Source organism: Tenrec ecaudatus, chromosome 4 (assembly GCF_050624435.1).
Source record: "Tenrec ecaudatus isolate mTenEca1 chromosome 4, mTenEca1.hap1, whole genome shotgun sequence".
Classification (NCBI taxonomy): Eukaryota; Metazoa; Chordata; class Mammalia; order Afrosoricida; family Tenrecidae; genus Tenrec; species Tenrec ecaudatus.
In genome coordinates, this window is record NC_134533.1 from 48,226,584 (window position 1) to 48,252,655 (window position 26,072).

Sequence of the window (26,072 nt, forward strand, 5' to 3'; positions counted from 1 at the left end):
GACTGACAGCTTTGACATCTGAGGACTTGCAGAGAGACAGCAGAACCAGGAGCCACAGCAGAGTAGTGGACTTCTCCCCTCTTAATTGGAGGAGCTGGACTTGAGGATCCACAGAGGTGGAACTGAGTGTCTTCAGACTTGAGGCTTACTGGTATGGAGCACCTCTGGGCGCTGAATTTGGAAAGCTGAGTTGGCTGACCCGCAGATCTTGAGCTGAATATATTTGGGTTGAAGCTTGCAACAGAGTGGCATGCCATTTGGGCATTTATTAGTAGACTGAAAAAAAATTTTATAGCATGCCCTGACTGAATAGCTGTATCCTGAGTATTTCTCACTTGCATGGTAATCCAGTCACGTCCTTAATGAGTCCTATAATTGTGAGCATTGTTGGTGCATTCTGTGTGGCCACTGCACTGAATTACAGAACCAAACATCTGAGAAGTAAAGAATGCGATGGGAGATAGAAAAAGAAAAGTAGAGACTCCCTGGGAGACATTGCAGAAGACAAGCCACATGGATGCAATCAGACCTCAGAAGCTGGAGAAGCCAGAGAGACCCCTGCCAGCACTGAGATGCTTACAATGCCACTGGATCCAAAGACTTTCTACCCACTGGCTTCTGATTATCCTGCATTTGGCTTCATTGCCTGTGTTTCGTGAGTGTTTAGAGGACTTTATCGATTGGTATCAGACATATGGGCTAATATCAGACTTATAGCCTTGGACTGGACCGGGTTGGGATATTTTCTCAATGTTCAATTCCTCTTGTATATAAATCTGTCCCTTATATATATAAAAAAAAAAAGAAAAGTAGAGAGTGCCGTGTTTGAGAAAGAACACAACTTCTTTAATGGGAACACCAGTTTTTCTTTGGAAACAATCTCTCCGTTATTTCATGAAGTCTTTGTGTCCATCACAGTGTGTGCCCTGACCTGGCCGGAGTGTTGGTTACTGTACAGCATGACCAATCCAACTCTATCTTCCGAAAACTCTAGTCCCGACTGTGATCACAATGCACTTGATAGTTAACCCTTATTAGGCACCCTATGTACGAAGTAATGCCCCGCGCTTATGCACATTCATTGATTTAGTCCTCGGTAACAGCTTATGCTGTGGGTGCTATTTATCTGATAGATGTGGTGGTGGATGGGTTGATGCGTTGGGCTGCCAACTTCGGAGGTAGCAGTTCAAAACCACCAGCTGCTCCTCAGAACCAAGACAGGGCATTCCACTCCTGGAAACAGTTACTGTTTTGGAACCCTCCAGGAGCAGTCCTACCTTACCCTACAGGGTCCCTATCAGTGACTATTTAGCAGATATTTTAAAGATGAGGCACCGAGAAGTTAAGCAATTTGCTCCAGCTAATACATGGTGGAGTCGTAACTTAAACCTCAGGAATCTGGCTCCACATTTCGAATCATTTCTGTTTAGCTCCCTCTCTAAACACACACACACACATTAAAGTGGAACAATTCTGATAGTGATATTCTGTGGTCCAGGTGTCCATGCTATGCCAATACTTGAAATCAATTCGTTCCTTACGTCCTCCTAGAACTAGGTTCACTTATCGTCAATTGTGCAACCCTGTTATTTTCAACCCATTGCCTTTGGCTTATGCTTATTACCATAGGGTTGAGTTCATGTAGTAGGTCTCAGAAGAGCAAGAGGAACTTGGAATTGGCTTGTAGCTGCTATCAGAACACAACTATTGAACTGAATAGTAGCATTGTGGAGTATGTGCAGGAGCTATATAGGAGTGAAAGACAAAACCTGTTTTGTGGAATCACACTTGTATTCCCTCAGAGCCCACTTTAAGGAAAAGCACACAGGTTATTAATGTGCAATTAGATATGGATTATTTTTAGATTTAGGATTAATAAAAGAATGCAAAATCATTTTGAAAAGATGATAAATACTACATCTCACAGTACAGAAAAGTACATTTCATTAACTGACACAGCTTACTCTATTTTCATAAGAAGAATTATTAAATAAATAAAGATAATTCTATCTTTCTTTTAATCAAAATTTTTAGAGAGAGTCACCAAGATTTAACTGAAGTACAATAGTGCCTCTCTGGGGTGCTTGGGGACACTGCGTAACCCAGCATGCTGGGACAATGGTCATATGTTCCCCCATATTCGGAGATGCCCTGGGTACACTGAGAACACAGCTGCAGATAAGATCAGTCCCAAGGAATTGTTTGTGCTCAGAGAAATTTTATCACGATGCTATTGTTACACTACGTGCACTATGCACCCTTGTCTCATTATATATAAAGCTGTACTTTGGTAATAAAAGTTGCCTTTGGGTCATCAGTCCAATGGCCACTCTTTTTCAGGTCCATACCACTGGACGGTAACACTATGTGTTTCCTTGAGATTCACATTGTATTGGTCAAATAAGTAATTTTGATATTGATAAAAATTCTGTTGTCAGATTTGAAGAAATCTATCACATTTCTTTTAAATATGAGTTGTAGGATATAGAAGAATTTCCCCCAGAAAAGCTGTGATACAAGAACTCCAAATAATAATATGACTTATATTTAGTATTGGCGCTTGTCCTTTCCTTAGCTTCTGCCTCCTGACTGGACCTCAGAGAGTGGTGAAGCACCAAAGGGGGATGCTACATTCCCCACTCCAAATACTCCCTACTCCGGCACCATTAGTTCGGGTCAACTCTGTCAACTAAGCGAGATGCTCCTGTAACTATTCTTCTGTCGTTAAAGTACCAGTGAGGCACAGAATAAAGTATAAAAAATGTTAAGCTAGAGTGGATAACCTGAACCAGGCCTGGACATACTGGGGTCTGAATCAGAATGGATTTAGATCCCCTTCACAGCAAGAGGAATTCCTGACCAATGAGCTACATAGACAGACTCAACCTTCTCATTCAAAAATTTTAGTGCTGCTGTCTATAGGTGACAAAATTTCCCCTCTATTTATGTAAGGGGCTTTGAATATATTTGTCTGAGGACAGGATATTCCTTTAAATTAGATAGAACTCATTTACTCTATAGTAACAATAAACCAAATGTACTCCCACAGTGTCGGATCTGACTTATAGTGACCATATAGGACAGAGTAGAACTGCCCCTGTGCGTATCTGAGACTGTCACTGTTTACAGGAGTAGAAAGTCTCATCTTTCTTTCTCAGAGTGGCTGGTGATTTTGAATTGCTGACCTTGTGATTAGCAGACCAATAGATAGCCCACTGTGTCAGCAGGACTCCTACTGTACTAATAAGATATCCTGGATGCAGTGTTTTCTTTCACATAGGCAGCAAGAGATGATCCTATAAAAGTCTGCTATATTGTCTAGTACAAACCTTGGTGCAATGCTAGCCCACACTGAGGGACAATAAAATGCCAGCAATCACTGAGTAAAATATAGGGAAATAAATTTAAAACGTGGAAAAGGAAAACATGCTGCATTATATACTCTAGAATGAGCACCTCGTCTAACCACAATTTGTTGATGTCACTCAATGAGGCAGAGGAGACCACCTTTCACTAAGACGTGAAGAACAGATTGGTGAGAAAGATAGAAATATTTGTCTCTACTCATCTGAAAATGAGTAGACAAAAGAGAATGAAGGAAAACAAAGATTCACAGAAAAAAATGAGGCCATAGAACTAATGGCTACATGAACCAGGACCTCATCTATCCAAAGACCAGCGAACCAGATGGGAGCCAGCTAGCAAGACAGTCTGTGCCGATCTTAAATGGAGTGTGAGAAATATGTAAAACAACACTCAAATTCCTGGAAATGGACAAACACATTGGATAAATAAAGACAAGGAAACCCCAAGACTACATCCTAAAATACCCTTTGAACTTGGAACTGAGGATACTCTCACAGGTTAACTTTCATCCAAATATCAGATTGGTTTATAAAATAAACAATATCACCTATGCTGCCTTAAATAATCAACTACAGCAGACCAAACTGTTAACTCTCACTACAAAGCAAAACTGAGAAGGAAAGGAGGGGCGGGAAGCAAGAGGTCAACAAACACTACTTGAACTAAGGACGGGCTTTTCTTTGTTGTTGTTTTCATTGGATTTTTGTTATTTTGTTTTCTTTTGTTATTTGTTTTGCTCTGTCTTGTCTTTGTGCATGTTATTATCTCTGCAGGTATATCTAAATAAGATAGACTGGATGAAGAATCTAGAGGAGAAAACATGGAACCCATGGTTCTGGGGTGACACGGAAGAGGAGGAGGTGGGAGGAAAGGAAGTGGTGTTAACAAACCCAGGCACCAGGGAACAACAAGTGATCCAAATCGGTGGTGAGGAGGATGTAGGAGGCCTGGTGGGGCGTGACCAAGGGTAATGTAACCGAGAGGGGTTACTGAAATCCAAATAAAGGCTGAGCATGATAGTGGAACAAGAGGAAAGTAAAAGGAAATAGAGGAAAGAGCTAGGAGGCAAAGGGCATTTATAGAAGTGCAAATAAATGCAAGTACATATGCAAATATATTTATATAGGAGGATGGAGAAATAGATCTATGTGCATATATTTATAGGTTTAGTATTAAGGTAGCAGATGGACATTGGGTCTCCACTCAAGTACTCCCTCAGTTCAAGAATACTTTGTTCTATTAAACTGGATTTCCATGATGCGTACCTTCCCGCCACTATTGCTGAAGACAAATGGGTACATAAGCAAATGTGGTGAAGAAAGCTGATGGTGCCTGGCTATCAAAAGATATAATATCTGGGGTCTTAAAGGCTTGAAGGTAAACAAGCGGTCATCTAGCTCAGAAGCAACAAAGCCCACATGGAAGGAGCACATCAGCCTGTGTGATCACGAGGTGCAGAAGGGATCATGTATCAGACATCAAAAAAAATCATATCATTGTGAATGAAGAGGAGTGCAGATTGGGGATCCATCTATAGGCAACTGGATATCCCCTTAAGGAAGGGTCGCTGGGAGGAGATGAACCAGTCAAGGGGCAGTGTAGCAACGATGAAACATACAACTTTAGTCTAGTTCTTAATTGCTTCCTCCCCCATCATGATCCCAATTCTACCTTACAAATCCAGCTAGACCAGAGGATGTACACTGGTACAGATAGGAACTGGAAACACAGGGAATCCAGGACAGGTGATCCCTTCAGGCTAGTGCAGAGAGTGGCAATACCTGGAGGGTCGAGGCAGGGTGGAGTGGAAAGGGGGAACCAATTAGAAGGATGTACATATACCCTCCTCCTTGGGGGATAGACAATAGAAAATTGAGTGAAGGGAGACATTGGACATTGCGCGATATGACAAAATAATAATTTATAAACTATCAAGGGTTCATCAGGGAGCAGAGAGCAGGGAAGGAGGGGGGAAAATGAGGAGCTGATGCCAGGGGCTTAAGTGGAAAGCAAATGTCTTGATAATGATGAGGGCAATAAATGTACAAATGTGCTTTACACACTTGATGTATGTATGGATTGTGATGTTTGAGACCCAGTAAAATGATTTTTTTAAAAGAAGAAAAGAGAACAATCATGTTTTAAAAATCTGAATGTTGACACATTGTGAAAAATAGATCTAATGCCTTGAGACAACTAGTATAAAAATTGTTAAAAGGGAATTTAATTGGCTGTGTACATTTTTACCTAAAACATAACAAATACAAAAAAATGTTATATTTTAAAATAAAGGATATAGGTTGTTGAGGAAAATTTTGGTGTTTTTAATGTGACTTTTCTCTCTAAAATAGGAAAATAATTAGAAGAGCTATTAGTTGTTACTGAAATAAATTCAATCATTTTAGTGCTTGCAAAATTGCAAAATATACATAGTGGCACTAACTTCCAGAAGTGGAAAGGACATGGTTGTCATAATATAGAGCCAGCTATCCCTTAGAATAGCCTGTTCCACAGAAAAATATAGATTTATTAATCATGGAGTCTGGTTCTTATTAGATTTATATAAGACAGAAACAGTAATAATAGAAAAGTAGAATGTCTGATTATTTAATTCCTAGACAGAGTCAATTAACAGATCCTAGAGCCATAGTATGAAGAAAATAATGAATACAATTCTATATTGTAACATGGCCATATAACCTTCACTGGAGAGATCTGAACAGTTTACTGTGCATTACTACACCCCTAAGTGATAGATGTTTTCATCCACATTCATCTTCTCTTAGAACTACTGAGGCTTTGAAAGCATCCGTTTATTTGTTGTATAATTTTCTGAGTATAGAATTTACATGGAACTTCTCAGCAATTGTAAAATTGTTCATTCTTTGATCAATGGCATAAGTTCTTCTACAGTTGTTAGATGCACATAAGATTGAGACAATCTCTACCACCACAAAATGTCACAGATCGATGATGTCAATGGCCTGACTTTTGCAACAAAGATGACTTGTACAGCATCAAGCCTACAACAAAAGCCAGTTGGACTTGTAGAACCTCAGGGAAATTATAATGACATCACTTCCATCAGAGTTGCGGTCATAAATGTGGGCTTTTTGCTAAGTGTGTCTGTCAAGATGTCCACCACTGGCATAAAAGTAAATATGTTTACTTAGAATGTATTTATTTATTTAGAAGCAAATATATCTATCTTGCTACTGGGGGTTCAGTATGCACAAGTCTCTTCTGATCAGAACATGATTAAACATGTACTGCGATAAGTGGATGACTTCAGATAAGTTCTCTCCGTACTATATTTGTTGTAGTCTCTGAATTGCCTTCCAAAAGAAGGTCATATCAGAGCAGTGGCTTCTTTTTTAAATCATTTAAGTGGGGACTCATACAGCCCTCACACATACATCCATTGTGTCAAGCACATTTGTACATATGTTAACTTTTTCATCTTTTTCAGAACATTTTATTTCTACTTGAGCCCTTGGTATCAGCTCATTCTGCACCCCGCCACCTGTCCCCCCATTCTTCCTCATCCATGAACCCTTCATAGTTTATAAATTTTTATTTTCATGTCTTACACCGACCACTGTCTCCCTTCACCCACTTTTATGTTGTCCACCCCCCTGGGCAGGGGGTTATATGGCGATCATTGTGATCGGTTCCCCCTTTCTCTCCCCACCTTACCCTTACCTTCCTGGTATTGCTTCTCTCATTATTTGTCCTGAGAGGTTTATCTATCCTGAATCCACTGTGTTGCAGGTTCTTATCTGTAGCAGTGTACATGTTCTGGTATAAGATGATTTTTAAGGAAGAATTGGGGTCATGATAATGGGATGGAGGAAACATCAAAGAACTAGAAGAAAGTTGTATGTCCCATTGGCGCTATACTGCACTCTGTCTCCTCTCTTCCTTGTGACCCTCCTGTGAGGGGATGTCCAGTTGCCTCCAGATGGGATTTGGATCTCCACTCCACCTTCCCCCTCATTCACATTGATATAATATTTTTGTTCTGAGTCTTTAATGCCTGATACCTGATCCCATTGACACCTCATGATCACACAGGCTGGTGTGCTTCTTCCATGTGGGCTTTGTTGCTTTGCAGCTAAATGGCCACTTCAAGCCTTTAAGACCCCAGACTCTATATCTTTTGATATAGCAGTGACTTCCAAGCGGATCAGCTGGGCCAGTCAAATTCAAGGCAAATGGATCAGCTCAGAAGGTCATGGCCGCTGTGTGGAGGCGTTCTGCAAGGGGAATTTTGATAGCCCTTTTGGAAACCCACAGGGTTTGTTATGAAGACTTTGATTTTTTCTCTCCATCACAACCTGAAGCTGCTCATCTTTCCAGGGCAGCAATAGCTCTCCTATGAGAATTTCACACCTAGAAAACCTTATCTAATATTTGCCCTTTCTCACTTTTTTCTCCCTAAGCTCAATAAACATTTAAAATTAATATGATTTCAATCCCTCAAGGATGCCACACCTGCTGCTTGATGTGGTGTAAACTGAAGGGTGTAGAACTCTTCAAGAAAAGGTCGGAAAGGTGAAGACGCTCCCTTCAGAGTATGTAGGATACGTCGAGATAGAAAATATGCCCAGAAACAATAACTATGTGTTAACATTGTGCTTTAAAGTGGTTTCTATGATTTTGTGAGGAGCCTTGGTGGTGCTGTGCATTAAGAATTGGACTGCTAACTAAAAGTTCAGGGGTTCAAACCCACCACCTGCTCCACGAAAGAAAGAAGAGGCTGTCTGTTCCTGGAAAGATTGACAGTCTTTAAAACTCTAATAAGGTTGCTATTAGTTGGAACTGATGATGGCAGTGGGTTTAAGGTCTTGGCTTATGACTTTTGTTAAAAAAATCATTTTATTGGGTTTTTTTATAACTGTTATATCAATGTTTAGAAAATGATGATGGCAACAAATGTACAAATGTGCTCAATACAATTGATGTATTGGTTTATGTTTTTATAATGATATGTTTTAACTTATTATTTTTTATTTCTACTAGTTTGGAACAATTCGATTTCCTTCATTGTGATGGGTTCAGAACTCTAGAAACCATTCGTATACACTTCACAGCAACAACAAAATGTTTTTACGGCACAGCAATTCAACTCTAGCTCTGGTTCATAATCTATTGAAACCACAACCACTCTGCCTCCCACAGGGGCATCAGCATCACTATGACAGGTGGACATTTTGCTGACTTGATAGTGAAAGCAGGAGTAGTGTGCAGGTTATTTGCCTGTATCAAATATCTGCAGGCCAGAAGTTGGAAGATAAATCCCATGAAAATCCAGAAGGGCGGCTCTTCTAACTCAATGAAGTGTCTAGTGTCAATAATAAGGGACCTGGAAGAAACTGTGCCTCCTTAGTAAAGAACACTGTGCAAATCCTATGGTTCATCATTATTATCTTATGGAAACGGAGTCTCATGAAATACCAGGTGACCATCAAACGTGTACAATTCAGCATGAACCTACCACCAGATCACCCCTTGACTATATGTCTTGTTACACTAGCAGCAATCTACCAATAAGTAGAAGTGCCACCTCTAGGAAAAGCTCGGTGCAATCGGTCAACCCAGGCCAACTCCATAAACTCCTCACTCAGCCCCTCTTCTGCGTGTTTTTACAACTTGAATTGTTTGCTATCGAGTCTCCTATAACCAGTTGACTTTTTAAAAGCTCACTGCCATCAAGTCAATTCAGATTCATAGTGACTCGTTAGGACGGAGTGAAACTGTCCTTGTTGACTATTGGTTTTAAAAATAATCAAAATACTTTGCATATTTAAAATAATAAACCAGCTTTGGCACTGCAAGCCCTGGTGGTGTAGTGGTTACACGTTAGGCTGTACACTGCATAGTCAGCAGTTTGAAACCACCCTCAGCTCCAAGGGGGAAACACGGGGCTTTCTACTCCAGTGAGCAGTTACTGTCTTGGAACCCACAGAGGGATCACTGAGTCAGCGCTGACTTGATGGCAGTGAGGTTGGTTTAGTTTGCTTTGGTTTCGTTTGGTCTATAAGATATTTGAGAAATCCATTAAGTATAACATTTCATTGTCTCTGATCTAGAAGCTGAGAGATTTGCCCAGATGATCAGGAACTTAGAAAGAGGAAAACTAGAAAAATAATAACAAGGAATTTGATTTTATCCTGAGAAATCATTTTCATCAATATATTTAAAACTTGGAAATACTTATATTTTTTAATCCCAAATTTGGCTTTAACATTAACTTTTCTAATTTTGTTCCTTTTTCTTTAGTCGTATACAAGATTTCAATACAAAATAATTTATATCCATATGATTTTATATCTATTCCTTCAATCACATAATGATCCAACCTCTGATGGTTTAATCCCAGCATTTATGTTTGCATTTCCAAACCATAACTTTTTTCAGGGGTTTACAATCACTTTAGTTGTGTTCCCATGTCATCCAAGACTTCTGACGAATCTTGCCAAAGGATTTCTAAAATTTTCCAGAAACCCCTTTAATGTTTCCAGAGAGAAGAGAGACTGTGAGACCTAGAGGAATTCGTACAGTCATCTTTTTCTCAGAAATAGCAGTAGCTGAAAATCTCTGGATTTCCCTTAAATTGATTTTTCTCTTCATTCTGTGGACTATTATTTAAATGGAAACATGCTCTTGATTTTTTAGGAATAAATATGGTAATACACTATCCTGAAGTATGGTTACCTTACAGCCCAGGAAACTGGGTTTTCTTGATGTGAAAATATACAGTAAGTACTCTATCTGACTAGGATGTTCTTTTCCCCAAACAAGGGCTCAATTCTGAATGAAGTCAGCAAATGTTCAGTTCTTTCCTTGGAGCGTAATAGAGCATTCTACTAGGTAACAGAACTGTTCTTCCTTGTTTGCTCTTTTTTCTTTCTTACTTACTTTTTTTTTTTAGTTCATGTGTTTCTCATTTGATTGAACCAACTATAGCTCTGTGAAGTCAAAGGAAGTTTAAAACCCACAGACACTCTCATGGCTGAGGCAGAGATTCTCAAAATAAATGAAGTGAATGGAAAGGCTGAACCTTTTAAATATCTTGCCCCACAGCGATATCTTCTGGTTGAGAAAGTACTGTAAATAAATCAGCAACTGTGTGGCTGGAGAGACAAAATACAAAACTAGAAGAGATTCTTCCAGTTGACTGTGTGGGCACTAAGGAATGGAGAAAGTTCATTCATCACGATGATAATGACCCTGTCTGATCTGGTCATGCCAGCTTTGAATCAGAAAACTAAGAGATCAAAGGCTGATTTTACCTTTAAAGATTCTCTGCTCCAGGAGTATTAGCACCATGGTTGTAATGAATTTATCATATCTTCATGGTACAAGATAACTAATTAAAATAATTCGATACATTATACTATGGCATGCTGATCACAAATGCATCTACCCAATGACTGCTTAATTCTGGGAAATCTTTGCATTATTCCAAAAGTAAGAAAATGGCGCAGTATGCAACATCTATGATGTATATGTATCTCTTAGCCAACAGAGAGGCCCCTTTCTATGGATATTGATACCTGGAAAGAAAATAAGCCATGATATGCTATTTATGTGCATAGTATCTTATCAAACCAGAACAGGATGTGTACAGATTTATAGCTAAAACGTACATACATACTTCTCCAAATTTATTAGCTTTTACTTTCACCTATTAAGATTATTTAAATGATCCTGAAGACATACTTCACACATTCTAGATATAACTTTCTGTTTAAAACATTTACCTGGTTATAAAATCCTCAGGTTAACTATGTATCAGGCAAACATAAAATACTGCTACAAGAATGAAGAGATGAAATGTAAACGTATCATTAGAAAGGGTTTCCCATGTTTGAAATCTTACCCTAGCCCAACCTGAAAACCTTCCACTCTAAATGAGGTTTTTCTGAATCCATTTTTGTTTAAAGTTAAGATGTAATGATAACAAAATGCTGTATGTTTATTATAGCATCTCTTTTTTTCTAGACTAAAGATCAGGCTAGGAACCCTGAGTCCTGACACCAGTATACTTATATACTTATGTACAATAATAGCTGGGAAGATATTAACCATTTGGTTTCTCAAGTGGGGAAATTTTCTCATAAAATAAAGAATAGACTAGCCTTCCTTGTATTTTCCATTTAATAAGGCACATGCCATTTTGACTTAAGCTGTGTATCATTTGAATTCAGTTGTGAAATATATAAATGCTGCCAAGGACACAAGAGCCAATCCAGTCCAGATAAGTAGTGATCACACTGCCATATGGCAACTTCCAATTCAGATAAATTCGATATTTGAGCATTAAAGTAGAGGTCATAATGGGAATTTTAAAACCTATTCAATTAGGTTCAACTTATTCAATAACACAGGGAGTTTTTACCTTAAAATGTAGTTATCAAATTAAGAATGAAGTTGAGCTCTTCAATTAAACAAAATGGCTTGACATGAAAGATCTATTTCAAGTTTAATAAAACATTGCTGAAATTCTACTTATTTTGAAATAATTTTCTTTTGCTTTGTGGTTTTATAATAAAAATGATACAGTGATGAAATAAATGGTTCAAAGGACAGCAAATACTGAAACCCTGACTGATCGCTGTTCTCATCATTGTTTATAATTGCAGAGATCTGGAGCAAATGTATGCACATTTGCCAATATCAGTCTCCACGGTCAATATGAATTTACAAAGTGTTTCTTTTCTAGTTTATCTTAAGTTCTATCAGTGCCTCTTTTGTGGCGGCAAGGGAGATAATATTTTGCATAAAACTCTATGGTTGATATACATACAAAAGTACTAATACTACCATATAGACAAGGAAACCAAAGCTCAGACATTTTCAATTAGTAAATAATGAGACCAGAACACTACCAGAAAACATCATAGTCTTTGAGCTATAGACTAATGCTTTGGGCTGCCTTGTTCTTTACAAAGAAAGGAAGCCTGGCGGCGCAGTGTTTGAGCACTTGGCTGCTAACCAAAAGATTGGTGATTCAAACTCACTAGCCATCCTGCAAGAGAAAGATGGAGTAGGCTGCTTCTTTAAAATAAAATAAAATAATAATAGAAAGCAACAGTCTTGAAAATTCTATGTGGCTGTTCTACTCTTTTACAAGGTTACTATGTGTTGGAATTAACTCAATGAATATGGGTTTGGTTCTGGATTTGTATGTTACAATCTCATAATCTACTTGTAGATGTTAGATCCTGTTTTAAAGCAAATTTTTTGAACCAAATCAAACAGAAAACTATCTACTAGCGTCGGGAGAGTTGTTTATTCTTGATTGCTATGAAGAATCCCAATGATCTCAACACTGAGGCATGATGCTCTCTTTCATTGGCAACAAGTAATACAGAGTTTTCAGGACCTGTACCATCATGTCTGAGCATGACCGTATGTTTCTGTTAATTTGTTTTTAGTATCCTGTACTCTCCTGTTAGACATTAATTTTTTTAATTAATAAGTTGAATTAGAAGCCAGTTTCATGACAATGAAAACCACAGCAGTGTGGTTTGGTGTGCTAACACTAAGCCTGATACAAAGCATTTTCGAAGTCTACCACGTCTGTGCTACCTTTCATCAACGAAAATGAAGACCCCAGACTTGGAAGGATGATATCCACATCAAATCCTTGCTTGTTCCTTTCTTAATGGGGCAACATTGTGTAATTTACTCGAAGACTATAACTGTATGAAAAATGGCAGCAGTGATTGCTACACTGGGCTAAACATTAGCACCACCTGGTGAGCTATTGAAAAGCTGTAATGCCCAAGTTGTGCTCCACAATTGACTAAGTCCAAATGTTTGCGCATGGGAACGAATCGTAACTATTCTTCCAAGATACTCAGAAATGTGGGAAAAGTTATAGGAAAGTTCAGGAGACACTGCCTTTATATCATTATAGAGCTGTTTTAAGATGGGAAAAAAGTAGGAGGGAAGAACCCTGCATGTTTTATAATACTTCATAGAGTGATCTAAAATATTGCCCTAAAGCTAAGTGCCAAACTACTGCCTGAGAGTCAGTTCTGACTCATAGTGACCCTAGTTTCTGAGACTATAAACCTTTATGGGATGAAAGAGCCTCCTCATTCTCTTGCAAAAGAGCTGATGGGCTTGAACTTAGAGTCAGCAGCCCCGGGCCTAGCCCGCAGCACCGTCGGGCTCCTTAAAGTGAAGTATAAACGCCAAAAGCCAGCTTCCATGGACTCAGTTCTACATATAGTCAAATGAAAAAAGAACAAAACGAAATGAAACTGAAACATTGCTTTAGGGAGGTTGACCTCTGGTTCAATTGTTTTTAATAAAAACAGAAATTATACATTATCATTTTAATTTTTCTTCCAGCATTACTGAACCATTTAATGCCTTTTTAAAAGTTGTCTTCAACATTATTCAATGATATACTGTTCCCTCTTCTAAGAATTAAGATTCAAATGCCTATTTTATAAATGTCAAAACTACACTTTAATTTTTTCTTGAAAGGATTATTTATTATGTATTTATATAAAATAATTATGCTTATTTATAACTTTAAAAATTAACTGTAGCCAAGAAAATATATTAAAATTCATATGTAGAAAAGGAATCTGAGTAGTCAGAAATAAAATGCTGTGCCCTCAGTTATACCATTTAGTGTTCATGCTTATTTGTTTAAAAGGAAAAAAACAGAATTATGAAATATTTTAGCCCAATAATCTGTTACAATTTATGTATGTATACAGAATAGACATATATATATTAATTCTGTGTATATATAAATACAGAATTATCCAGGTAATTCTTGATGCAGTTTTGTTCATTACCTAAAAATTCAAGTTCTTTCTCTGCCAAATTTTTAATCAATACATCAGATTCACCCAATTTACACACAGGGTTTTGTTATTTGAATACCCTCAATTTCCACAATGTTTTCTTGAATTAGACTTCCTACAACAATGTAAGGTTTGTGCCATAAGAGTGCCAAGAGCAGGTTACCTAATTTACAAAGTTACCCTCTGTGCTTGGATTGTTGATACTACAGACCGAGAAGCATCTGTTCTGAGCCGACTCCTCAAATTAACCTTGATCGTATCTATCTCGTGACCATGACGTTGGGGTTGTCTACCTTTGTGGGCTTGCTAGCTTCCAGGCTCTCCTTGAATTTCTCCTGCACGGTTTCTGCAAGCTGGCAGAGCAAGGCACCATTATCCAACTTTTCCATGAAAGTTTCCGCCGTAATCTCCTTCCCTGCAAAAACAAAAGGAATCAATAGAAACCTTTAAAAGTTCTCCAACACAAGTTACTCCAAAACAACAACCACCCAATTCACTGCCATTGAGTCATTGCTGACTCACAGTGACTGCCTGTGGGTTTCTGAGACTGTCAATGTTTATGGGAGGAGAAAGCCCAGTCTCTCTCCTGTGGAGCTGCTGATGGTTTTGAACTGCCAACCATGTGCATCACAGCCCAATGTGTAACCACTGCACCACCAGGACTCCTGCAACACAGAAGTTAGGGTCATGCTCAATAACATATTTAAGAACAATTTTTTGTGTGTGGTCACTAAAATGGAAAGGCCAGGTGAGTTAGGAATCCAGTGCAGGAACTAAGGAATATGCTTTCTTAGAAACTTTATACTTACTGTCGTTAGCAAAAATAATTTTTCAACAATCAGCATTTATATAATATAATATCGTTCTATCGACATAGAACTTTTATTTCACTTAAGTGGTTGGACTCTGTACCAGAGTCCTCCAATTGAGCAATCAGTGGAATGAAAGTCAAAGCCATGAATGAAAGAATTCAACTCAGACCTATGAGACATAGGGGTTCTGAAGCTGCCAATCTCTGTTGGAGCAGAGTCTCATTTTTGTCCCTTGGAGTTGCTTGGAGGTTTGAACCAGTACCTTGGCAGTTAGCAGTCCAATACTTACTTCACAGTGCCAAGATCCTCGAGGGCCCTTTCAATTACTTGGACCAACAAAAACCCAAACGAAACTCACTGCCATCAAGTCGATGCTGACCCACAACGGCCCTATAGGACAAGGAAGAACTTTGCCTGTGAGATTCCAAGACTGTAACTTTACGACAGAAAGCCCTGTCTTTCTCCCCAGGAGCTACTGGGTTTCCCAACTGCTGACCCTGAGGATTACAGCCCAGTGCATAACCACCTGCCACCAGGATGCCTTTGACCAGCAAAGAAGGGCACAGTGGAACTGGTTTAATGAAGGCACGTGAAAAAGGTCTCTGTAGAAAACACTCTCCTGTAATCATCCCTCACCCTACAAGGATCCTTGAGCTATGTGGAATTCTCAGGTTCCGATCTCAGTTCTTTCTGTCACAAAACTATCCTCAAAGCTTCTTCGACCACAGCTCTCAGGAATCTGATTCACAAGAACCAACCCCTGACTTTTAACTGCTTCCCAGACAACAGGCAGTTTTCTTTCTTTCTCAAACACCCTTTTCCCATTAGTGTTCCCTTCCCCCTTTTTTCAGTCCCCCTTTCCATCCCTCGCGTCTAACAACTTTACTGAGTTTCATTCACCCATTTAAAGTGTATCACTCAGTGAGGTGTAGTATGTTCAGAGCTCCGCCGTCATCACTACAGCCGACTTTATACCATTTTCATCACATCAAAAATGACCAGATTTTCATATTGGTAAAGCGGGACACCAGCGGGACACCATTGATAAAACTCATATCCTGGCGAAATAGCCACATGGCAGCCGAAAACCGTCTACCCTAGCTTGTCATGCATTCTTTCCAAAAATCGGGCCTTTTTTAAAATGCCGCGGGACGCAGGACAAATTGTTAAAAATCCAGACTGTCCCGCCAAAACGAGACGTCAAGTCACATTTTATCCCCCACCCCTCCTAGCCCGGGAACAATGTATTTCTTTGTTTCCTTCTTTCTTTTTCTATTTAATAACAGGGATTAATGCACATATCAAACCAATCCCCTGTTCAATCATGTCCAGCAGAATTGTACATTTGCTACCACAATCAGTTTCCAAACCTTCTTTTTCTATGAGGTCTCCTTGACGTCAGCACTCTGTGATCCGGCCACCCCTTCCCTATGCCCCTCCCCCGGAAACCCTTATTCCACTTGCTGACTCTATAGGCTCATCAGCCCGTTTGTATACCCCCTCAAAACAAAAAACAAAAATTCTAATATCTTCCAAAGCTCTCTTTTATTCTAATGGTTGAAGTCATAGAACGTTTAATTTTCTTCCTTTTATTTCCTATGGACTTAAGTTTTATACATTCAGGGATCCTTCTGTTTCGGTGCCATAATTGTCCCTGCCTGGTAGCTGAGCACTCAGCAGCAAGAACACTGGGGATTTCTCTCCCCCAGCCCCGTCTCTTCCCAAAGTGCACCCCGACTACTGCTAAAATTAATATTCCTAATCAGGAGTCTTGATGGCACTGTGGGCTAAGCATTGGACTGCTCACTGCAAATCCATGGTCCAAATCCACCAACTGCTGCAGGAGAGACATGTAAAGCTGTCTGCTCTGCTCTCATCACGTTTCAGCCTCAGAAACCCCAAGGAACAGTTTTCTCTGTCCTATAGGTGTGGGGTTACCAGGATGGCTTGATGGCAGTGAGTTCTTGGCTTTTAATCGCTGCCCTCTTAGTGTCAGCATCTACCCAGGAGCCTTTAACATCAAGTTTCTAACCTTTCTCTACCTAAACAAATTTATCTATGCACTACAACCCACTAGAGCTCCCATATGCATCTAATCTACTTTCCATAATATCTTGCTCACACGACACTGCTACTGCTCTGAGCTCTGCCTTCCTGGAGCAGCTTCGAACCATTTCTACTGCCCTGCTTCGGTTTCTGTCATGGTCTCTGACACAATGCCCTCCCAGTCATTCTCTGCCTTGCCAAATTCTTCCTTTTGTGTTTTAAAATCTGAGTTTCAAAAACAATTCTCCCCATCTACAAAGGCATCTTTTCTGTACAACTGGACTCGTGGCATCCCTCGTTTTGGCAATCATCAAACATTTTCTTCTGCCACTGGGAACATGTTTTGCATAAAGTCTCTTTTCCTGAATATACTGTGAACAAGTAGACATAGATTTTTTTCTGTAATATTCTTGTACAGTGGCAAGCATCATATTCCCATGGTAAATGTGTCCAATGGGTATTGAATTAGAATATATTTTTGAAAGTTTTATGTCAAAAGCATAAAAAGAAAACACACGCACCAATGAACACAAAAACAAAACAAAAAACAAGAAAGAAGTATGTTCATTTTATATGCTGAGACTCTGGCTCAATTACCTTTTTTTTTAATCTTTAGAAAACTTCAGGCAACTCAATTCCAAGACTATTTAAAATGTATCATACTGGACCAACAATTTCCTTAATGATAAATTTGTCGTATCTAATATATTCACATGTTGAGAAACATCTACTTGAGATGATTCTTTGTGTCTAGATGGTAGGTAAAGGGAGAAAAAGCAATGTTTGTTGTTTGTTTGGGTTTTTTTTATGTTCTGGTTGTTCTACCGGATAGTACACATTTTAGGCACTGTTAAGATAATGACTTCTGCAGGTTGGAAAATGCCAGCAGTTGCACGTGCTCACTCCATAGAGAGCCTGTGCAGAACGACTCTGACTTCAGAGTTATATGCAGCATCGCTCAGCTCAGAGATGGAGACTCTTCTTAAGATATAAAGATCCCGTATAACACAATCTGTATTTTATACTGATCATATTCCCCTACAATTTTATTAGCAATAAGAAAGGTATTTTATAAATAGGCAGAAGAGAAACAAATATTAGGAATCACTTTGAAAAATTACTACATTAAAAACAAACTACTATATTCTTGAAACATGCATAAATGTCAAGATAAATAATGCAACTTTATGCAACATTACTGAATGATTCCTTTATAAATTACTACTCTATCTGTACATGGAGCAGATTTCCATGCATTCTTACTTCATTAATTTCTATGGCAATTTTGAGTGACAAAATGATTATGATTATGTCAAGATAAAAAGAATTATAAATTATAAAAGATCAATGTTTGTAAATATAATTATAATAAACTCCAAAGAACTATAAATTATTAAAAGAAAATAGCTTGCATTAAAAATTCATTAGCAGTTTACCAGAATGTATGCTTTTTAATTTTTATTTCTTATATTTTAAGAATTTAATTTATCCTGTTTTTATGGTGAATACTTGAAGAAACAATTTTACACTGAACATCTGTATCTAATGAAAAATATATTAGGTGTCAACTTTCAATTCTATATATTTTATAGCTCTAAAAGGTGGGATTTTTTTTTTTTGGCTAATACAGACACTATTACATATTTTATAGCTGAAACATACTGTTTCAAGTGAAGAAAAATGCAAGACAGAATGTTTTAAATCCTTCATATGTAATCTATTTTCCATCCAATGATTAAGAATAATAAAGCATATGAGCATTTTAAATATAGTGTGTGATTATAAGAGACCAGTTATAACCATTATGTGTGATGATATATATACTCTTTCACTCTTTATTGCATTGATGTCAATAATTCTTCAAAACACAAAAATAGAATATATAACTATTCAAATTATTTATCAGACAAACCCTTAAGAATAAACTGTAAAAAAAGAGAATAAACTGTGAATAAATAATTACAATTGCTCAAGAACAAGCTATGCAAAGCTAAATAACTCTAATAAAAGCATCCAGATTATGGCAACAAAGGACCATGTCTTCTCTGGTCCCATCCTTTCCAGGTGAAGGACTCCACATAACTGCCATCCAGTCACTGCTGACTCACAGCCACCCGCTGTGGGTTTCTGAGACTGTAACTGTTTTCGGAGTAGAAAGCTTAATCTTTCTCCCACAGAGCTGGGGTGGCTTCAAACTGCTGGCCATGCGGATCATAGCCTAAGTCATAATCCCTACGCTATCAGGACTCTTCAGATAGTATATAATTAAACCATCTTGATGTATCAACCTACTCAAAATAACTTACTACCATGATTCGATTCCAAGTCACATAGACTCTATGGGACAGAATAGAACCGGTCCTTTGGGTTTCTGAGACTCTTTCCTGGAGCAGAAATCCTCATCTTTCTCCCAGCTCCTACGTCACCGGAGTTCCTCATCAACCCACAGTGTGTTTAAAAACTACTGGCATGAAGACTTGCTCTAGTCTATGTGTAAGGTCTTTCTTTCCTGGGTTCATACTTGCAGGCTTTGGTCTTTACCCTATCACCTTACTTATCACTGACAGCCTGCCAGTGGACAAAGATCAGTGACTTTGATGAAGTACTATAGATAGTCACTTCCCCTTAAAACATTAGAGCATTGCAATATAGCATCTCCATGAGTCACCTCAACTTGACTGCAACTAACAGTGAAAATGACATGAAATAAAGATCAGCCTGGAATGTTTGTTAAGTAACCCAAATCAACACGCACGACTGTATTCACTAGCACAGGGGTCGGCAAACTTTTGAGATGGAACAGCCAATCCTGTCCCTCACAACAGTTGAAAAATTATTTGAGAACCATGTATTTTCACAAACAAATGAAATCACCAATATCAGGAGAATATTCTTTAAAGTTTCTTTAGTGTTATTCAGAGCCACGTATGCACGTACTGGAAAGCCAATCCTGGGTGATAAGTCACAGTTTGCTGACCCCTGCTCTAGAGTTTTTCCAGACATGTTTGTTTGTCATGATTTCAAAGAATATATTAAGGATTAATCTGTAAAGTATTAGACACTAGAGCCTATTGAACAAAATGATTCATTTCACCCTCTATCTTATTGGGATAAAATTTCTCCTCCCAGGAAATTATGATAATTGAACTTAGGTCCCTAAAACATGGCCATATCTACCATAATATCTGAAATATAAGTCCTGGTATTGTTAGCTGCTATTCTACATACATTACATACACTTCCTTTCACAAACCGTGAATGGGGTGACAATGGAGGCGCATAGCGTTAATAATTTGTCTAATACATCTAGTTAACACCTAGAGAGATTTGATTTATTAATTCTGGAAATCTAGGTTTGGAGTCAACATTATGAACCACTGAGCTTCAGTATTTCAGTAAAGATTAATGAATACATCCGTGACAACTGTTCCATAAAAAATGCCTTCTCCCTTTTACACTTGTCTTTTTCTTTGTATAAACTCCCAAGCTAGACTTTCAGGCAAAGAGCAAAGAGCTCCTGGGGCCTGAAAAATTAATAGCTGTACACTTTCTAGACTGTGGAAGGAGTCAGCATGCCATATGGCATGTTCTAGAACTTAACTTGATTCACTGAATAAGAACGCTGGGGTGCTTTTACCACTACAGGTGAACCAAATACTACCAAAGAGTGCTCCTACCTCCACTGCACCTCCCAATTCCAATATTCCTCCATAATAGCAGAACTGGAAACAACACATTTGCTATCTTAGCCCAGAGCGTTAGGTAACTTGAAGTAGAAGTTTGAAGTTTGTTAAATAGGAGATGATTCATTAGAGCTCTAACTCCCAGGACAGCACCTGCCTCACAGTGATTCACCTGCATCTGCTCTGCTTGTGTATCAAGAAAAGACAAATCTGTTTCTGTTGACAGTCTTGGTATCATATTAGGTACTAACTGTTCTGAAAGGTGTCAACTTGTCAACATGAACTAGAGTCCTTGAATGTCTGACCTGGCATAAGATGCTACTGTTCTTTTTTGAACATGACGGGAGGATAAGAGCTCTTTAGCATAAGGGTCTGTTAAAGGACTTTAATAAGAAATAAAAATTTCACTGCAGCAATTCCAAACTGCTTGCTTTATTCATGCTTAATGTTTTATATTTAATGTTTTCATGCTTAACATTTTAATGTTGAAAGTACATTACTTTTAGAAAGTATTGAAACATTGGATGTGTTATGTATGAACAATTGACGTTTTCTTTGATTTCCATGTAGGAAGGACCGAAAAACAAAGATCACCACGATGTCAGCTGCCATAATGCAATGTATTAACCTCATGAAACTAGAAACTAATTTAGCATAACTTGCTTTGTAATGCATTTCATGAAGTACTCAAAGTCCACTTGATGTCTGTTAATAATAGACTTCATAGGAACTAAATAAAATGCAAGATGACTCATTCTTTTATTTCAATATTCTTTGAGTTCTGTTTTGCAAAAATTTCTCAAGGCATCAAGATCATTTGTATTATGAACTACAAACATTAAAAAAATATTCCTCTTATTCTCTAAAAGAAAAGTCATTCATTTGGCAAACCATCTTCTCCTTGTTCGTGATATTGATCACCTCAACTGAGTTTCATGGACATTTAGACTTCTGAGATCTGGAAAGGACATTAGAGATCATGTGCTCCAACCCCTTCATTTTATGGTTGAGGACACTGAGCCCAGAAAAGATAGCTGTGTGACTTTAGGCAACTTTCCTACCAAGCGTCGGAGCCAGGACCAGAAGCCAGGTCTCCTGATGCCCAGTTCAGAGCCAGATCTTCTGACTTTTTGTCCAAGGATCTTTCCATTGCACACACTGGCTCTATTCTTTGAGGCTATCCAGGGCTTCTCACACTGATCAAGCTGCTTGAAAATGATCACATTCACCGAATGAAATGCCTGTGATGCCAAATCATGGGACGTTGGAGCATGGCTGTATAACCTGGCTCTATTCTAGTCAAATCATGCTCTTTCCTTTCCTAGAACCTATCAGTGCTGTTCATTGATAATAGCGTGATGCATAAACTCTTTAGTATGGCCGTTGAGGCTATAAATGATGTGAGCACAACAAATCCCATCCATCGCTCCCCTTAATTTTTTAGAGTTGCCACTGGTCTTTATACAGTTCTTCCAATACATCAAACTCTGACCTACTTCAGCACATGTGGTTCCTTTCACCCACAAGTGCTTCTCGCACCGATGGTATGTCTAGTCCTTAATTATACTTTGGCTCTTAGTTTAAATATAAGTTCCCTTTAGGAGGATTCCCTCTGAGCATTGTATCCCCACTGACCCATCAATTTTATAGCCTGATTGCAACTTATAAATCTTAGTGTCTATAACATGTCTAATAAATAAATTATCCCTTCAACTATTTCATCTGTTTCTGTGCCCCTCTAGTCTAAGGTATATGAGAACAGCTGCTATGTTTACTCTCATGCACCATGCTACCCAGACTGAGTCTGCAACAATATAATCACAATCAATTTATTCATTGACTACTGAGTGCCAGATCTCATTCTAAAGGTAACAATCTCATTTAAACTCCAGAATCCAAAGTGGTTAGTACTGTTATCACACTTATTTTTTATATGAGGTATATGGCATAGCATATTAAGGTATTTGACCAGTATCACATACTTGTTAAGTGGTAGAAAAGATATTTGAATCTTTAAGCACTCTGATTCCAGGATTCATTTTAAAACCAATATATTATGCTGTTACATGCTCAAATATTTGTGGAATACATAAATACATTTATGTACGAAAAATAGTTTAAAATCATACTGAACTGTATAAAAGGAACACGCTAAAAATAATGACAAAACATATTGTGTTTACTGCAGGCTAGACACTATGAACTATACACATTTTAATCATTTAATTCCATAGTAATCTACAGAGCAAGATCTTGAACTGAGTCTCTAGTTATAGCCAAAGAAGCATAACTAGAAAAGAACTGACTATTTCAATTTGTATAAACTGAAATGATAACCGGAAGAGGAAAATTACAGGTGAAAGCTCTGCAGGAAACTCGGCATGTTTCTTAGGAATTAAGGACGGTGTCAGCGTTACATAGCAACCAACCTCTTCCTCATCAGATCCAGAGCAGAGCAGGAAACAGCGGTGCCTTGCTCAAAGAGGGCATCTCACTGCGCCGTTCTGAATGTGCATCTCTCCGAGTCTGGCCTATAATCCAGTCTCACACTGTACCTCTACAGTCTCCCATTCTGGGTCTTTGACCACAATTTTTCTCATTCTGCTTGTCCCCGATATGAGTGTGTTCCCACTTTGCTTTGTAAGCCACCACTGAACCTCTTAGCATCAAAGCTCTGCTATTATTAGAATCCCCTGTCCTGAAAACTCATCTGCACTTGACCCCTTCACTTTTGTAATAGTATTTATCTGAAGGTATCCCCTATTAATAAAGAATTGTTGGTTTAAATACCTGATGAAGGTGCAGTCGGCATATCCACATGTTGAGGACTTGCCAATTTCCCAAATAGGGGAATCACAGTGGGGAAAATAGAAACCATCTAACCGTAGGCTAAAGAGTTAAAAAAAAACAATTGAAGAAACACACACACACACATCTGGAGTCATTGGGAGCAAGGAAAACCTTGCTAAATTTACAGAGGGTTGGATGCTTCTTCCTAAACGTTTCAGGATAGCATTTGCCTTTCACTCTCCAAATAAGAATACCAATAATGGGGGAAACCCTTCTGAAACTCATCAATAGCATGCATGTTGTGTGTCCATATTTAATTAACATTTGAATATTCATTTAGTCAATATTCAAACCTGATATATTATCAACTCTACTTGAGTCATTACCTTGGGTCTTAAGTCAATTTTATCCTCGGAGAAAAATGACCATTGGCGATAGCGCTGCTGTACATAACAGCCCTTGAATGTATGACTCCATTACACACCTGGTAGATCTCTTATCCTGTGACTAGATCAGCACAAAACCCACAAACACAAAAGAGGCAACCCTAGCATGAGGCGGCATCTTTTTATCTCAGAAGTAATACGAGTGGAAGAGAACTTAAAAAACAGAAAAGAATGAAAAGGAACATTTTTAGGTCAAGGCTGAGTGACTCTAGGCAGCCCATTTGAACAAAGGCTGGATATTTTTGTCCCCACGTTTGAGTACTCAACAGTTTCAGAAGGTGGGTTTTAAAAGCCGTGTGAAGAAGTCTAGCTTTAGAAGCTGGACTTCACAAATTCCTGTGGTCTCTAAGCAGTGTCAAGAAGATAGGACAAACTGGTCGATTGCAGGGAAGAAAAGTAACCCAAAAATCAGAGGAGCACATAGATAAAATAAACAACTTGACCGTGTACATCTGCATTTCAAAGCATGTCATTAAAATTGCTAAGCACAATGAAGGTGAAAGATAGTTAGAAATTAATTCAAATGCACTTATGCTTCAGGTTTCCCAGATGAAAAATCCAAATAGTGAAAGTCTTTCTTTCTAAGGTGCTGTCACATGCTCAGGTGAAGGACACTCCTGGAGAAAAAAAGCTGTTATCTTTGCTGGCAAAATACAATCTTATAACCTTACCTAATAGATTGGTTAACCACAAGGCCAGATCTTCTTTCATCGGTAGCAAATTAGCTTCATGTCTGCTGGCCAACCATTGGCTGTACTGATGCATATCAGAGAGGCCAGGCCCACTGCGTGCCTTTGGACTCAGAGCAGTGCACATTATTTATCCTCTTGTAATACCTGTTTGGGAAACAAAAGAGCAATTGCTTTTGATACAGACCTCTTTTGTTAAAATCTTGCCACCAAAGACTCAGTAATGACCTGGATCCACGGATGTTCTGATAACGGTTTAGATGATTAATTATTAAACCCACTGAAACACTATTTGCTTTATATGTCCCAGCCCTCGTGCTTCTGGCCAACCAGCTGTGTGAAGCTGTAGAAAACAGCAGCAGTCAAAGGTCAAATACAAAGAAACAGTGAGTCCTCAGCTTGTGTGCAAGACTGTATTTGGAAAGCATCCATTCCCAAGGCAGACATTGCTCAGTTTGTCAAAGATAGTTAAGTAGCTAAATTACATGTTTAGAGTCCATTTTGCAAACTCACATTGTTTGAGTTAATTTTTGACAAGTGTTCTACAGAATTGTGGTTCTGGCAATGATAATAAGCCACCTGGTCTTGTGGCTAGTGGTCTTCTGGCTTAGAGTGAACACGCGGTCGTTACTCTGAAGGCTATAATATATAGGGGTAAGGTCAGTTCTGCTCCCTTTCTAGTGGCTAAGCCATCTGAGACTCACAATTTAATGACCTGAAGGGAGGAAGGCAAGGAGGTGAATTCCAAGAGTCCCTACTACATTCGTTCCTTTGAGAGACAACCATGACAAGAATGAGATAGGATAAGTGACTTAGTCAAGTTATTATAGCTTATAGCAGCATCAGGCTTCCCCCTGGGTTTTTTACTCTAAGATGATTATCATTTACAGATGATGCATTTGTACAAAATAGGTTCATTAACAATCCAATTTGATAATCCAAGCATTACACCCAAATCCTAGCAATCATTGAAACAGGGTCTTTTTTTTTTTGACATGCAGTGTGCCTTCTTTATTTATTGTATCTTCTCACATAATCTGTTTGTTTGATTTACTTGATTTTATTTGTGATCATCTTTAGAACAGAAGTCAGTAAATGCTTAAATCTATAAAACAGGAACTGATTTTGTTAACTTGATCATAAGTAGCCCTGACTCACGATCTGAGGCATAGAAAAAGTGTTTGAGTCTCGAGTTAGCCTTAAGAATCTAAGACGAGAAAAGTCATACTGACATAGCCAGCATAAATCAGAATTCACTTGACATCACATGGAATTCTACTCCTTCCATAAAGGGTGTAAAAGGAATAACTGAAAGCATTCAGACTGAACAAAATGAAAATAAAATATTTGCAACTAGGGAGAACAAACATTTCTATAATATGAAATGTCAGCAGTATTTCAATAG

The 26,072-nt window shown here is 38.4% G+C and overlaps 1 protein-coding gene across 2 annotated transcripts in view; it reads right to left on the minus strand.

Moving 5' to 3' along the window:
- The window catches only part of GAS2 (growth arrest specific 2), a 132,522-nt gene extending 107,728 nt beyond the window's left edge, over positions 1–24,794 (minus strand). For both annotated transcript variants that reach the window (XM_075548403.1, XM_075548402.1), the window contains exons 1-2: positions 24,650–24,794; positions 14,495–14,616 (exon numbers count right to left, since the gene is read on the minus strand). In XM_075548403.1, the coding sequence (XP_075404518.1) occupies positions 14,495–14,616; positions 24,650–24,794 (267 nt within the window). The remainder of the gene's footprint in view (positions 1–14,494; positions 14,617–24,649) is intronic.
- Positions 24,795–26,072: the final 1,278 nt, after the last annotated feature.